Genomic DNA, 15,728 nt, shown 5'->3' with positions numbered 1-15,728 from the left:
CGCGCTGGCACAGCCGCGTTTGATGCGCTGAGGTGGAGCTGTGTGGTGACCCGCTCCGGGCCCTCAGCGCGGGAGGCGGGAGGCGGCTCCGTCATGAGGCGGCGGTCGGGGCGGGGCAGGCGGGGCCGCCCCCTGAGCTCCGTGCAGCGCGGGGCCGCCCGGCCGCCACGAGAGATGTTCAACCGAGCAGTGAGCCGGCTCAGCAGGAAGCGGCCGCCGTCAGGTAATGAGCGGGGAGAGCGCGAGGAGCCGCGCGGGGCTGATCCGAACCGGCACTGACAGGCGGAAAGAGAGAGAGGGAGGGCGGGGCCGGAGCTTCCCGCCGGTGGGTGCTGTGAGGAACGGGAGGGAGGGAACGGGCTCATGGTTCTGTTGGAGCCCGGTGAGGGAGCGCCACGGCTCCGGGAGGGCTCGGATGCTCCGCCTGTAGAACGCTCCGAGCCCGTGAGCAGGGCGGGCTGTGAGCTGCCGAGCTGCGGGGGTGGAAGCCACCAAGGGAAGATCCCGCCGGGGAACGTCGCCGCCGTGTCGCTAAGAAAAGCCGAACGCGACAGGAGAGCGAGCACAGAGATGCTCCAGGAGCAGAACGTCCCCCCAGCTTCCTTCCTTAGAGTTATAAGTAGAATCCGGCGGCACAAAGAGGACGTTGGGCCTCGCCGTGCCGTGCTGTAGGACCCGTCCGGCTCGGAGCAGCTCGGCTCTGCCGCGGGCTTTCCCGTTTCATAACCCGGCGTTATTAACTCCAGGCTGCCGGCTGCAGCTCCCAGTGCTGCCCTGACCGCAGGACGAGACGCGGTGCTGGGAGATTGTAATTAACAACGAAATTCGCAGCTTTGTGAAGCATCCAGGCGAACGGGGAGGAGCACGTGTGGTGCGTACAGTTCTATGAGACTATTCAACACCTCGAAACCTCTTGCTGCCGTATGAGCTGCTGTGAGCCCCGCTCGGCGCCCATTGCAGCTGCAGGTGGGAGCTGTCACAGCGCACGGTCCTTATGCAGGGCAGTGCCCAGCTCCATCTGCTGTATCTCTATCAATCTCCATCAGGTTGGGTTTGCACGTGTTTGGTTGCTGAGTGCCAGAGCGGTGAGTTCTGCTCGTTGTGTATTTTCAATGCCTGCGTTTGCTGGGTGCAGCTGTTGGCCGTTTGGGATGCTGTGTTCCAGCTGCCCGTTGCAGTGTTGTTGGCACTGCGCTTGGCGTTACATCTGCCCCTTACAATGAGCCTTTATCCGCAGCTCAGTGTGGCAATATTGTTGTGTGACAGGGTAAAGCTGCTGGCAGATTCTCCCCCGGTGCAGCTGTGCAGCTCAGTGCCCGCTGGCTGGCTCAGCATGGGCTGCTGCTTAAACAGAAGAGGTTAAGAGAAGCACGTTATCACTTGCTGTGCTGGTACAGCCGCTGGCTGCTGTGCAGGGCAGATTATCAGCAGGTGATGGTAACTGAAGGTTATCTGTATAACTGCCCTTCAGAGGAGGTATTTAAGGGAATTTAGTCTTAAGAACATGGGGGTTACTGTGGGGAAAACCTGCCTCTAAATAATAATAGAAATTAGGCATTACATTTGCTAAATGAAACTCATCCATGGAGTAACAATCCCAATTGGGCTGTGCTGCTGTATTAGGGCTCCATTTGATGGGGTGTAATCAAACCTCCAGGTTGTGCTGTATGGGCTGGGGGTGAAATTGTTGGTGGTTGGAGGGGAATAGAGTTGCCTTGGTCAGATGAGAACAGAGGGAGAGCAGCCAGAGGAAAGCTCTCATCTGGAATCCTATCAAGTGTAAATGGGAGGTTTTCCTTCACTGCAGACAGTCCTTCTCACTGTTGGGAGGAGATTGTCCAGCTCTCTGTGCTGCACTGCTGGTATTTTGTAGGGTTTTAAGCACAGCTACCAGCTGAAGAGGGTATCTGATAGTATAGCACTGCAAAGATGGCTCTTGGAGATACTTGCTGAGGTTTTGATTCGGGGTGGAGGAAGAGAACATAAGCGGAAGTAACTAAGATCTTTATTTCCAGTAAGCCAGGAGGGAGAAATAAAGGGGTTATGAAAACAAATGGCAGCTGTACTGGTTACTGGAGGAGCTTTATGTGTCTGTTCAATGCGTAGGGACCCTGAATAGTGCCTGATTCCTCGTGGCCTGCACTTCTGCTGCCTTCAGCAGACACTGTAAGTGTAAGGGGAGAGAAGGCCGAGCTCTTTGTGTGTATCTTAGAGTTCTTCAGATCAGCAGTAGAATTCCTGGACTCTTCCCAAGTAATTGGTCTTCTGATGCGTAGCCAGCAAACAGCTTTTTGGCATCGCCAGCCTTGAATGTGATGTACTTTGTATCCCTGGGATGGAGCTGTGCAGAACCACATGCTGGCTGCCCTGGGTGATGCCTGGTGGGCTCAGAAGTCCTGGGCTCAGCACAACTCACTGTAAGGAAAAGAAATTTCAGGGGACTTGGAAAGAAAGAAGCAACCAGAACCCACCCAGCTGTTGTGTGCCCACGTGCAGGTTGACTCAGCTGGAACAAAGCTCTTCTGTCAGCTCTCTTTCCTCCCATTAGAGTAAGTTAATATGTTGGACTTGTTCTGCTCAACAAAGTATGGCATTTCTTTCTCATTTGGTTTCTTCCCATTCCCTTGTAATGTGTGTGACTGACCAGGATTTGATTCTAAGGCCGATGTCACTGACTGCAGAACAAAGGCACGTGATCCTTCTGCTGCCCAGGCTGTGGTCATTGTGTCCCACATACAAAAGGTGCTTGAGCTCCCATAAAGCAATGCCATAAAGCAATGCCATAAAGCAGTACAGTGCCTGCTGATGTGCTCGTGGATTATCTGGCTGCAAGACGCTTTTACCTCTTCAGATGCAAAGAAGAATTCAAATATGTGCGTGTGTTTATTTTCAGTTTTATGGTGTTTTCTTTAAAGAGAGCAGCTGTAATTCAAAGGCGCACAGGGGAACAGGGAAGAAATGCCTGTGCTATTAATCACCTCTAACAAAGATGGTGCTTTGCTCATTTTTTCCAGAGATAAATGACAGCGAGGGTCACCCAAGCAGCAGCCGCCAGAGCTCGAAAGGAACCTCAGAATGGGCTACGTCACTGGAGAACCTCCTTGAAGATCCTGAAGGAGTTAAACGCTTTAGGGTTGCTATATTACCTATGAATATTAATATAAACTAACATTAGGATTTAAAGATGAATGAGCCTCAACGTAAACGGTGCAGTTGTGGCAGTGCTGTAGGTACCCAGCTTGCAGCCTTTAATTGCGTGCCCTGAGCAGAGGCGGCAGAGTTCCAGCTGTGGCATTCTCTGAGCTGCTGATGGGGTGCATTGGTGTCTTATTCTGTGCTGCAGCAGCTGTACTGGATGAAAAAAATCTCTTTAATTTGGCTACAGACGGGCTCGAGCAGCTTGGAATGCAGGTTTGAGGTATTAATTTGGCCTTTTAGCCCAAGTCGGAGGGATTCACTGTGTGAGTAAGGACTAGTGGTCAAGTCTGGCTTTGCTGGACTGAGCACTGCTAAAAAGCCTGGGATAAAATTGTTTCCTCTCAGACTGGTTTGAAAAGCAAAGTCAGCCAGAATTACACAGCGCTGTAATGACTGTGTGATTTAGAATTCTTGTAACAATTTCTCAGTTCCAATTAGTTTTTCACATTACTTAATCTCCGTTTTCTGAATCTGAAAGGGAAAACTGAAAGTCTTGGAGCTATAAATATTTCAGTTGTTGCTTTTTATACATCAATTTAATGTGCTTTTTCTCTCTGATTCTAAAATATGCTGCGCTTTTGGGGGATGTGCTTTGTTTAAACACTGTTTAGAGCCTGCAAATACATCTGCTTTAGTTACTGCAGTAAATTTATTGCCACTGGTTTTTATATTTGGAAACTGTTGTTTGTAGAGATTTTACTCATTAGTAAATCAGGAACAGACAAAACAGGAATATTGAGTGAGCTGCTGCCCTGTTAAAATGGATCATTTACTCACCTACAAATGGATTTATACATTTTTGGGTTTCCTTTGAAGTAATAACTATAAAATTATTCATGTTATTTAAGGGAGAAGCAGGAAACCTTGTGAGTTATTGATAAGCTCTGAGACAGAGCTCTTAAATGGAGCTTGTGTTCTCCTGGAATGTGCTTTTCAAGAGCTGGATGGATTGTTTGTTTAGTAAGGTTTGATGCACTGTGCGGTGATTTTGTTACCCCACATTATGGAAAGTCGTGCCATGATCAAACCAGCCTTGGGCAGCATCTTGTTTGAATAGCTGTAAGAGGAAGAGAGAAAAACAATGGAGAAATTGGGTTCTAACATCTGCTGACTTTTCTTTTCCCTAGGAGTTCTTAAAGAAGGAATTCAGCGAAGAAAATGTTCTGTTCTGGTTAGCGTGCGAGGAATTCAAGAAAACACAGGGAAAAAAACAGGTATGATTCCTAAATAAATTCTGCTCATCAACAACAGTTCCATAGCAGAGGTGGAGCTTAACGTGCTTCTTAGGAGTGCAGATAAATGCACTGGGAGGAATGGCACTGAACTTACCCTGCTGGAATTGCTTGGAAACAAAGTCGGTTTTATTTCAGATGGAAACAAAAAGCTGAAGTTGTCGAGTTTCCCCTGTTAGGAAAACTGAACGTTTTGTTGGTTTGGAGTAGCAAGAGGTTTAATTCAGTAACACTGCATCATGTTTGAAAGCATAAAGATGTTTCATTTATGACATTGTAAAACTTAATGGCTGTTACATGAAAATACACAACGCTGCTCTTGAAACAGAAGTATGAAAACAAGGAAGAGCACAAACAAAATGTTTGACAATCCCAAAACAAAATGCTTTCTCAAATGACCAAAGCAGAAGAAGCTGAGGAACCATTTAGATTTTGTTTAAATATTTATTTGCATTGAGTTGAGCCCAGAACATGGGCTGTTTGTGTGAAAGCTGTCGTCTTCTAGTAACAAATGTTCCATTTGAAACGTTTTAACTATTGCAGTAACTTTTTTCTGCTGCGTGGATCCCCACCTCCATTTGTTCCAGCAGGAGCACAGATTCTGCTTTCAGTTCTACTTTGAAGCCTGTAGGGTCAGGCCTAACATAGGTGCCATGTTTCCTTTCTAAAAAGGTCTGGTGATTTCTTTATTTTCTTAACTTTAATCTGGCAGATTTGTGTTGGTTTTTATGTTGTGTACACACGCCATGTCCTTGCCAAGGGGTCTGAAGCTGTGGATTTTAGAACAGAAATGAAAACAGAAGATCCTCCTGTAAGGTTCCATGTTTTGCAATTGGACAGTAATAGTATTTTCCCTTGCTAAATCGTTTCCATTTTTTTAGTTATTACAGGATCATAGATGCCAGTACAGGAGATGGTAAACTGCTGTATGCAGATAGTAGCTTAGCAGATACTTGAATGGATCGCCAAACAAATGGACAGAGACTTGATTCATTTCCATTCAGCTTAATTATTCAGTACTAATCATTGCAGCGTATGGCAAATAATGATGTTTGGAGTCTAGTACTGGCAAAACTATTACAGGCAGGCATAATAAATGTGCTTTGGAATGACACAGACTGGCAATAGGTTTTTGCAGCTATTGTTTATGGGTGGCTTTGATGAGATAATTTCCATGGCTAGAAAAAGCACTGAAAGTACAAATCCTTCACTGTTTATGAGAGCAATAAGCTTGAATATGTCTTCTGAAAGCGACTCTTGCAGAGATGGCTTTGTATCTATGTAATGAGAGCGAAGTATTCTAAAAACAGCTCACTTCGTTTATAACCTGCTTCTCATTAGAAGAGGTTTACTGCAGAAGCCAGCTCTCATGAGCTCAGATTTTGGTCAGAGAAAGCAGATTTCAGTTTAACCTGGATTAAATCAGGTCTATTTTTGAAGTATAAAATCAGGATTCAGGGGAGATGTTCAGTGTGTGCAGTCAGGCAGCAAGTAGAGATAGTACTTGTCTAGGCGAGTCTTTGGGTGGACTGAATTCAGCCTGTTTTCTTGTAGCGTAGAAGCACAAACTGTTACTCCCAGCTCAGGAAATAACTCTGTAGTTCAGGGGAAAGAAAAAAAAGATATTTTCTTTGTTGTTCCCTTAAAACTGAAGTTAAAATGGAAATGTAAATTTTAGTGAAGATCAGGAAGGAGTTATGCCAAGTTTACTTGTAAATAGCAAGCTCTGCTGCCACCAATATGATCCTTATTTTAGGACACGTGTTTAATTATTGAAACAGGAGTGGTGGCAATAAGTGAATGGTGTTTAAATATTTCATTTGGGTTAGTCATGTGCTTGTTGCATTTGTGATTGTTAACCAAATAACAAACACGTCCACTGTGCTACTTTCCAAGGTTTAACGATTTCTTATCTTGCAATATTACACTTCATACAACAAAGAATCTTCTCAAATATTGCAGAAATTCACCTAAATACATCAGGGAGTTTTGTGGAGGCCATCAGAACAAATATGGATGTTGGACTTTATGATGTTGAAGGTCTTTTCCAACCGAAATGTTCCTACAATTCTATACATATTCAGCAGTTCCTTCTGCTACTGCTCTGGAATGTGGCAGCAGTTACACAGGACTGGGTCACGCTACACAGCTGCTAATGGCTGGAGTCTGTGCTGATGAGCTCTGGGACTTCCATCCACCTCATTTGGGAACCGCATGTGCCTGAGAGCTGAATTTGATCTTATGAAAGGAAGTTGGAAATAACCAAGTGGGGAACAAATATATTTGGATGGTGAAGGGGGTTTCTGTAGGCAGTACTTTGTTTTCCAGATGTGGACCTGGCACAGATGCTGGGGCAAGCACACAGGTGTGAGAACTGCCAGCAGTCCTTCCATAGCCACCTGTGAGGAAGGTGTTTAGAATTCAGAGTAGGGTCCCCTGTGCGGAGGCATTAACTTCAGGCTAATGCAGAGCAAAGAGTTCCACCCATTGAACTGGTAACATGGCTTTCTCCTCTGCTTGAACCTGGCTTTCCCCGTGTTGTCATTTGAGGAATGTATGAACCTATTGGCAGCTTTAACTGTAACTTCATTTATTTTTCTGGTTTTTGTTAAACTGCTGCTTTACCGCTGGAACACAGGTGTAGCTTAACAGTTGTTCCACATGAAGCAGAATCTGTGGAGGTCAATTTTGTGTTGCCATATTTCTGCAGTACTGTAATGTCAGCTCTCCTGCACTTCTCCAGTGACATCACCCCCCTCTGCCACAGTGCTTTCACTTCCTTTGTCAGTTCTTCCCCACACAATCCAGAAATCCACCCCATTTCACCAACCTCCCACACAGTCTCCTCGTTCCCCCCCATGTTCTCTAACTTCCTCACAGTACTTCTCTGTTCTCTCACATTTCCCTTCAAGCCTTCCTTTGCTTTCCTTTCTCCATGGTGTCCACCTAGTTAATGAGGCCACATTTCTGACAGGTTAATTGCTCATGTAGGACAAACCCGGTTTACCCACTGTCCCCTGATCTGTGAAACTGAAATGATCAAGGCCTTTTATAAAGCACTTAATTGTGAGCTGAGATAAAATAATTTATCACTGGATGAATCATCTGTTTTAAGAAGGAGTCCTTCTGGAAAATGTGTCCCTTTCAGCAGACAGAGAGTTAACTGTAGGCATTACACATTGTCAAACACATGTTGCTTTCCTTCTAATTATCACCAAATGTTGATTCTCGGCTGTAAAACATAAAAGGAATTCCATGACTTGTTCATGGGCAAGGGTTTAAGTGCTTCCTTCTTCAAGCTCATTCCCTGCCAAAGACAGTCCTTTAGTTTGTGCTGGTCTGGAGACAGTTGCACGTTACATGTGATGGGTGTTACTGACAGGTACCTACTGCTAATTGTCTTAGTGCACCTGCTGTTCATCATGCCTTGCTTTCAGCGCGGTGAGCTCGGAATGCTGTAGCAAGGCTTATTTGGCACTATTCTTCCTGCCTTTCTCTCATCTGATGGGCTTGCATTTAATTTTAAAGGATTTTGGCAACTTGTACATTGCTTTGAGCCTTAGGGATAATGACAGGTATGGTCAAAATGTTGTCACTGTTACTGACTTAGCAGAAAACCACTGAAATCAGGGCAGACTGCTTTGTGTGAGTAACGCTAACCCATATTTATCAGCTTTCAGGGCCTCTTTGGAGTCTTGTCCTTATTGTTGGCCAAAAAGTAGTTGTGTTTCTTTTGATCTTGTACACAGTGTTGCATGTGAGCAGCCCTGAGGCAAAAACACGGTTATGACAATGCGTGTAAGCTGTATTACAAGGCTGACTAGAAGCAGCATGTGTTATGGACTAGTTTGCTTAGTTGTGCCTAACAGTGAGAGTAAGTTTCCACAGTATTGTTTTTCCCTCCAAGTTTTTGCACATCCCCGATTACTTACTAATAAAAATAGTTTTTTTAAGTAACAAAGACAGGGCATTGTTGCTAATTATGTACAATCTTGCACTGCTTTACCTGGTTTTAGCCAGACTTCAACATCACAGCTGCTGCTTAACCTAAGTGCTGAATACCCCCACCTTCTGCTAATGTCAGGGCAGGAGGTGGCCTGTGGAGAAAGGTTTTTCTCCAGTACAAACAGGTATGTCCTTTTGTTTTGTTTCCTTTTCAACTCAGGCTCTTTTGTTTTTAAGATGTGAGGAGTACCCAGTAAAACTTTAACAAATATTGTGAATATTTCCAGTTTATAATCTTTAAATAAATGTGTCCTTTTGCAGATGCGAGAAAAAGCTAAAGAAATATACACGACCTTCCTGTCAAATAAAGCTTCATCGCAAGTCAATGTTGAAGGGCAGTCACGTCTGAATGAGACAATTTTGGAGACACCTCACCCTCTAATGTTTCAGAAGCTGCAGGATCAGGTAAGGGTCTCTTCTACTTGCATATGCCTTAGCTGTTGTCTGCTTTTAATGGACTTTGGTTTCTAAGCACAATCTGAAATAGGAGAGTTAGGATTCTGCCTACTGCTGCTACCAATGACATGGACTGAATTAGCAGTTTGGCTCCTAGGTTGAAACAAAAATCAGTAGGCATGAAGTTGATTCCTTTCCTCCGTAGAGTTCCTAACACAGACAGCATGTTTCTGGTACCCCAGGTCTTGTTAGGGCCGCTTGGCCAGGAGACTGAGTGCAGCCAAGTGAATTCCAGTTCAGGACTTTCCTGGCAACATGGATGAAGTTTGTTCCTGGGTTCCTCTGCTGGTAGCCTGATAGTCACCCAGTGACTAACTTGGTGCCTGCGTTTTCCTGTGTGTTCTCTTGTGCTGAGTCATTGCTGATGTTTGTTTCTGTAGTTGCCACTGGTTTTCTTGAGAGCTCAAGATTCTTCTCTTTGCTTTGTTTTGGTTTTGATGTGAATATAATGAAATTTTCTGAACAGCCTCCTCTTCTGTAACACACAAGAGTTGGCTTAGAAGAGGAGTTGGCTTCTGCTTTGAATTATCCTACAGAACTTGGGAGGTCTGGTAGAAATTAAGTGTTGTATTGCAGGTGGTAAATTTTCTTAGTTGTTAGCTTACTTTAAGTCCCAGGTAATAAAGTGAGTTGTTCTCATCTGCAGCTTTCCAGCACTTGCAGTCTGTACTGTGTTTAATTACTGTGCCATCCTCAGGACGAGCTGTGTGTTCCCTTTGGCTCTTTATGTTACTCTCTTTTTATGTGTGTGGAGATACAGTATCCGATTTGAGCCTATTTCACATTGGGCACTGACGGTGTTAGCAGGGAGATAGATCCATCAGTAGAGGTGATCGAGAGGGAGGACCAAAGTAGAAGTGAGGGAGGGCCCAAGGCTCTGCTGTTTCTTCAGGCAGATTCACAGTCGTTAGCAGTAGAAATGTCTGCAACTCAATTTTCAAGTGAAAAAGCAACATTTTTTATGGAAGAACTTCTGACTTGGGAAAAGGGAGAGAAAGTTCTCTGGCAAGTGTAAGCACTGCAGATCAGGGTAAGTGATTACATGATTATGAGTGTGGCTGGACAGGCTACCAGAGTTAGAATGTTTTCCAGCTTTACAAATGAGTGTGCATGTCAACAGCCAGGGGTTAGTCAGCTCAGAACTGAGAAACCCAGTGAGAGAAGAGCCCAATACTGTGGGAAACTTTAAAACCAGAATGCAGAACATTTGGGCTGTTACAGGTTTCCAGTGCGTGAAGCTTCTGCTTTTTGCTGTTGGTTAATAGAGTTATGTTATCCTCTTGGTTTTGATTCCTGTAGAGTTATGATGAGTGGTGTGTGTGTGTATATATACATACATACACTTAAAACATAATCTCTAAAGAACTGTGGTAACTGCTACAGACACTGTATGAAGTATAAAGTCAGAGTCCAGAAGCTCTGACTCTTCATCCAGAGCTTGTTTGTTTTCGGACATGGATGGTAGCAAGCACTTCAGTTTTCCAGCAGACCTAGTGATTTAAATGGGCGTTGCTTCTGTTTGCAGCAGGGTAGCCTTGAATGTACAGCCTGGAGGCAGTTGTTGCTGCTGAAGGGTGTTGAAGTGACTCAGAGAAATGTGTAGATGTCAAAATACTTGCAGGGTAAGTGTTGTGTGCTCTGCAGAGGTGATGAGAGCAAGGGAGGAAGTAGAGAATTCAGCTTTTGCATGCATTTATAAACTCTTATCTGTTCTGTGCATTTGGCTTACCAGCTCCAGGGGGACTCAGAGAAGATCTTGATCCTGCAGTGCTCTTGCTGACTTGAGACATTTTAATAGGCAGTGTCTTCTTCACAACTTTTTTTTTTCCTGTAAGCTGATTTGAGCAGTATAAATATATTGCATTTAGCCAGCCCTAACAATTGTAATCTGACCTCGCTTGTCTTTATTAATTTAGGTCAATATCAAGGTGCTTTGGGATTATTTTTTAAGTCTTCAAAACTCCCACAGTTTGAAATGTTCACTTAAATATTTCAATAGACAAACCAGTGATGGTTAGTAAAGTATTTTTCATCATTTATTTGGAACGTGCATGGGGCGTGTTCCAGAACTGACCAGAAAAGTCAAGTTCTGTTTGCTCGTCTTCCTGTGTCTGTTCAAGTTCCTTGAGGATGTGGGTGGAAAAATAAAAAAAGGTACTTGGATATTTATTTTACCTTGCAAGCAGCTGTACTGCCCTGTTGTACTTTCAGCTGGAAATGAGGCCTGTGAAGGTAAAGCTCCATTTATTCACGTGTGAATTATCCAAACATGCAGGCTGGAATCCAGGAATTCTTCCTGGAAATTTGGTTACTCTGGGACAATAAAACGCAGTGAGTCAGGAATGATGGCTCAGGGAGGCTTCTCCATAGACTTTACTGTTGCCTTGGTTATAGTTTTGAGGTTTTCTTTTTCTTCCTTGTTTTAAGACCAACCAAAATATAGCCGCAGTCTTAAGACTGACCAAACTCCAGCCTCGTCTCCAAAGCCTTTTTTTGTTCGTTCGTTGTTGTTGTGTTTTTTTTTTTTCCCCTAGAAAACTCCAAATGAGTTCTAGTTTTTTGTCTGAAATAGGTACAAATAGAAGAGAAAGCAGATGTGTGGGCCTGAACTTGGGCCCTGAAAGAGAAAAACCCTGTTCTCAGGCCGTGCTTCCAGGCTGAATGTATGCTGGCTCTAAAAAGACAGGAAGGCGTTCAGTTCTCTCAGTGCTCTGCATATGTAAAGCACTAATGCAGTTAGAACAGTACTTAAAGGAGAGCAGTCCTTAAAGGTACCCGTCTTTCTTCAGCTCTGCTTCATTCCTCTGGACAGGTTTTCTGTTGGCTGTCATGAAAACTGTCATCTGATTCTTAAGCTAATCTGGATGTAATTGCAAAGCAGTGACTGTGGAACCTGCAGTCTTGTTCGTTATGTGCAGCCATTGTCATGATTTTAGTAATTACAGAACTAGCGTTACTAACAGAACAACCACAAAGTAAACTCATATTCTGTCCTTTTAATTTAAAGTGGAGTTTTAATGAGGTCGTTGTTTGTATTTTTGTCTCCTCTCACCAGATATTCAATCTCATGAAATACGACAGCTACAGCCGCTTCTTAAAGTCTGACATATTCCTAAACCATAAGAAGTCTGAGGAGCAAGAGGAGAATTCATCAGAACCTCAGACTGCAGCTAAAAGAGCATCAAGAATCTACAACACATGATACAGCGGATCTCAAGAGGAGAGGCAATATAATGATGAAATTACACTCAGGAACAGTCTATGTTTATAGCAGTTACATTTAGGGCTTGAAAAGTTTAAAACCTTTTTAGGAGATACTTACCTTCTTAATTGCTTGAATGACTAATTGTTTTTGCAAGAGAGCAAGTAACCAAGCACCTATTGAAAGACTGTTTCCTAGTTAAAAGGCTGAGCTATTCCTCCATAGTATGAATTGCATTTAATATTTCATAAGTTGAGCTTTCCATTTCTTTTTCTTTCTTTTTTTTTTTTTTTTTTTTTTTTTTTTTTTTCCATGGGGCATCACGACGTAAAGAAATGGGAGACAGGATGTTTTGTCATCCATATGAGGTGTTTGTTGTTGTTTCTCAGTGTTTGCCTTTTGGTTTTTATTTGTGCCTGGCTTTTACTTTCCACGTTGTTGGGAGCAGCTGTTGAGGAGTATGTTTTCAGTTATTTTGTGCATGAATCATTCATAGGAAACTAAAATAGAAGGACAGCATCTTTCAGGGATAAGATCAATAGAATCTAATCTTGCTCCTCTCTCAGAATGTCACTTTTTCTTTCATGGTGATGGAGGTTTTGCTTTGCCTTTACTTATGAATCAAAACATTTTCCTGGTCGTGATTTTCATTTCTGTTTTTCTTCAATTTCTACGCAATGTTTTTGCTGTAGACAATCACCTCCACAGAACGGATCTTATCCTACCTTTGGAACTGAAGTTCTTAATTACATGGAATCTCTGAGGAACTCCAACAGCCATTGGGAAATCAGACAGTTGAATTCCCACTTTGGGTACGCTCAGTTCAGCACGTCCTGCAGGTCAGCTCAAGTTGTCCATCACATCAGTGTTAGGTGCCGGTACTAGAAAGCAGGCGTGTTTTCCTAAGTCACCTCAGTCCTGCAGCGTGTGGCAGCAGTCATTCTTCACAGGGCCAGCCAACAAACTCTGACTTGGTTTTAAAATCTTTCTACTAAAGTCAACTTGCCAGTGTTACTAAACTGCAGTTCCAGCTGGAAAAGCAGAAATAGCTACAAAGCTTTATTTATGAGTTTCAGCGTGTATAGACTATCTCTGTTTCACTTTCATTATTTACTCTTTCATTTTTTGCACTGCTGTTCTTGATCCTCTGTTTACATGCTGGCTATTCAGATTGCAGTTGGGTTTTGATGTAGTTTTGTCTTATTTTTTCCCAGGAAGATCATATGTGTCATACATCGCTGTCACTATCAGTGGTTTTAAAACTAGGTTTTGGCTGTAGAGTTTGAGGATACAGATTCTTTTGGTGGACTTAATTACGACTTTGCTCAACTCTGATCCATTCTCAAAGGTTATGTGTTTAAAAAAAATTGGTTTCTGTGGGTTTGTCTCCTATTTAAGAGCAGGAGTGGGACTTCCGAGTCTTCTCTCAGAGCTAAATGGCCTGTTCATTCTTGGAAATGAAGTTTTTAAACGGAAATGATAGAGCTCCCACCAAATGCACGTTTTAAAATGAAAACTCACTCATTGCATAAAAATTACCTTTTATGCTCCCAGAGGATTTAAAAGTGAAGTCATACTCTTGCTTCAGGCACTTTCAGTATTGTATGTTCTCATGCTTATCTTGTATTTGAATGTTATGCTGAATAGGAATGAAGTAATTACGTGCATGAATCCTTTTGCTTTAATGCAGCCTAGGAACTGCAAGTGTCCAGTTCCAGACTTGCCAACTATTTGTAATCTCAGGATCACCTCTTTGGAAAACTGACCACACAGTGAACTCATATCTCCTTCCACTGCAAGGGATGGAACTTCTGATACAATCAAATCCTGCAGAGTGGGCCACTTGAACACATTTAGGAGCTAAGATTTGTCTGTTCCCCAGTAATTATGGCAGAAGTCTTTGTGATGTAGAAAAATGTAGGGTTGGGGGAAGTGCAGAATGAATTCTTACCACATTCATCACAGGGATGTGCAGTAGATTCATTTTTAATCATATTGATTTTAAAAAATGCACAATTAACTGAGAAGAGTCTTTGACTACCAAGTATTAATAATAATAAATTAAACCAGAGGTTGTATGAACAATGGCAGGGCATTAAGAGAACATACTTGTTTGTAACTGCTCATAAACAACTCTTTCCTTGGCAATACGCTCCCTTTCAGGTACTGTGTTATTTGCTTGGCTACAGCAAATGCCCTGCAGGAGCAGACACAAAGGTGCTCTACTCTGCTGCCAGCCAAAAGCTACGCAGATATAAGTGAGTGAGTGTTTTTAGCAGCACTTCAATGCCTGTGATGTTTATGTCAGTGCCTCCTATGTTTTAAAGATAATAATAACTGTATTCACATAATTCTTAATCTTTATATTTCTCTTTTGCCTCAGCAGTGCAAAGTTTGTTGCCTCATTGTCTGTCTTTCCAGGATTTGCGGTGTTCCATTGTGGTATTTTTGTTTGCAAGTAGACTTGAAGCTGCAGAAATCAGATTTGTACCGATTAGATGGACTGTATTTCTCATTAAGAGAACAAATGAAGAAAAGCAGTGCAAGCAGATATCTGTAATTGCAGCATCTATGAATGTGTGTGCAGAATGTTATTGGCTTCTGATGATATCATCACCAATCCAACATTTCTCAGAGACGTGCAACAAAGTGCACAGAAAGTAATAAAAAAAAGCTTCACTATGAGTAAATCCTGTGTGTTCCAGTAATAACTGTAAACCTTGTGTTGAACCTCATGCTCCGAGTATTGATTACTGCTTTACTTAGAGGTCAAAGACGGGAAAGGTCTATTCCTTTACATAGAAGATGTAAGCACAGAAAGCAAACAAGAGAAGTTTCCTGCCTTATCACATGCCTAAAACTCTACCCTAATGTGTGTTTCTCTGCTAAAAATTAAAATACTCTACAGATACTGAATCTGTGTGCTGATCGCTGTTTTACTTTGAAACTTGCTCTGTAGTTATCCCACTGTCTGCTTTCATTCTCTGTTAACACAGTTGCTTACATTCCCTCGCAGTCAGCTGTTTTTCTTGAAAGATAAAATGGGATAAACACAGTGGGTTCTGTTCTGGGGCTCAAGTGTTTGAGCACATAGCAGAACGTCACTTAAACAGCAGAATATGCTTTACATTCACCTCCCATTTCTTTCATTATGCTTGTGTTTCAAGGAGTTAAAAAGCACCCAACGATAATGTTTTATAGATCTTGGTTCTCTCTGGATTAGTGGAAATAATAGCCAAATTTAACAGCACCCTCTCCTGGTTCCTGGGGGAATAACATGTAGGGATATGCAGCTGCAAGTAAAGGAGGCTAACAGTTCTGGGTTTTTTCATCAAATCTAATGAACACATTGACCTTTCTGTAGGCAATAAATAGAGTTAGGTTAAAATATCAAGCTAAAATGGCTCTGGTTATTAAACGCATTTAGTATTGCTTTGATCTGAGCATACCTAGAACTTGAGGGCATCACCATATATAAGAAAACTCATTAAAATTGCTTTGGAAGCTGGCTTTATAAAGCATGTAGTACTCTGCTCCCTAAGCAGACTGCACGTGAGAACTGCTACAAAACAACTAGAAAACAGCCAGCAGTTGTCCCTCCCCCCACTGTTGTTCCTTGTCTTGAGCTGTGCATT

General features: G+C 42.9%; 1 protein-coding gene across 1 annotated transcript; it reads left to right on the top strand.

Moving 5' to 3' along the window:
* Positions 1 to 64: 64 nt before the first annotated feature.
* RGS10 (regulator of G protein signaling 10) lies at positions 65 to 15,009 on the top strand. Its single transcript, XM_015867465.3, has 5 exons — positions 65 to 223; positions 3,015 to 3,133; positions 4,326 to 4,412; positions 8,697 to 8,840; positions 11,947 to 15,009. The coding sequence occupies exons 1-5, from the start codon at positions 94 to 96 to the stop codon at positions 12,091 to 12,093; spliced, it is 627 nt and encodes a 208-aa protein (XP_015722951.2). The 5' UTR covers positions 65 to 93; the 3' UTR covers positions 12,094 to 15,009.
* The last annotated feature ends 719 nt before the right edge of the window (positions 15,010 to 15,728 follow it).

The sequence above is a fragment of the Coturnix japonica genome, chromosome 8, assembly GCF_054131305.1.
Source record: "Coturnix japonica strain WE chromosome 8, WE-NBRP24, whole genome shotgun sequence".
Lineage (NCBI taxonomy): Eukaryota > Metazoa > Chordata > Aves > Galliformes > Phasianidae > Coturnix > Coturnix japonica.
This window is presented reverse-complemented; position numbering and strand designations above follow the sequence as displayed.

What these genes read in the sequence shown, in the direction of transcription:
- RGS10 (XM_015867465.3), top strand. Translation starts at nt 94, where the DNA reads ATGAGGCGGCGGTCGGGGCGGGGCAGGCGGGGCCGCCCCCTGAGCTCC. An exon ending in AAGGAGTTAAACGCTTTAGG is followed by an intron (nt 3,134 to 4,325) that starts GTTGCTATATTA and finishes TCTTTTCCCTAG; the next exon opens with GAGTTCTTAAAGAAGGAATT. An exon ending in TTCAGAAGCTGCAGGATCAG is followed by an intron (nt 8,841 to 11,946) that starts GTAAGGGTCTCT and finishes TCCTCTCACCAG; the next exon opens with ATATTCAATCTCATGAAATA.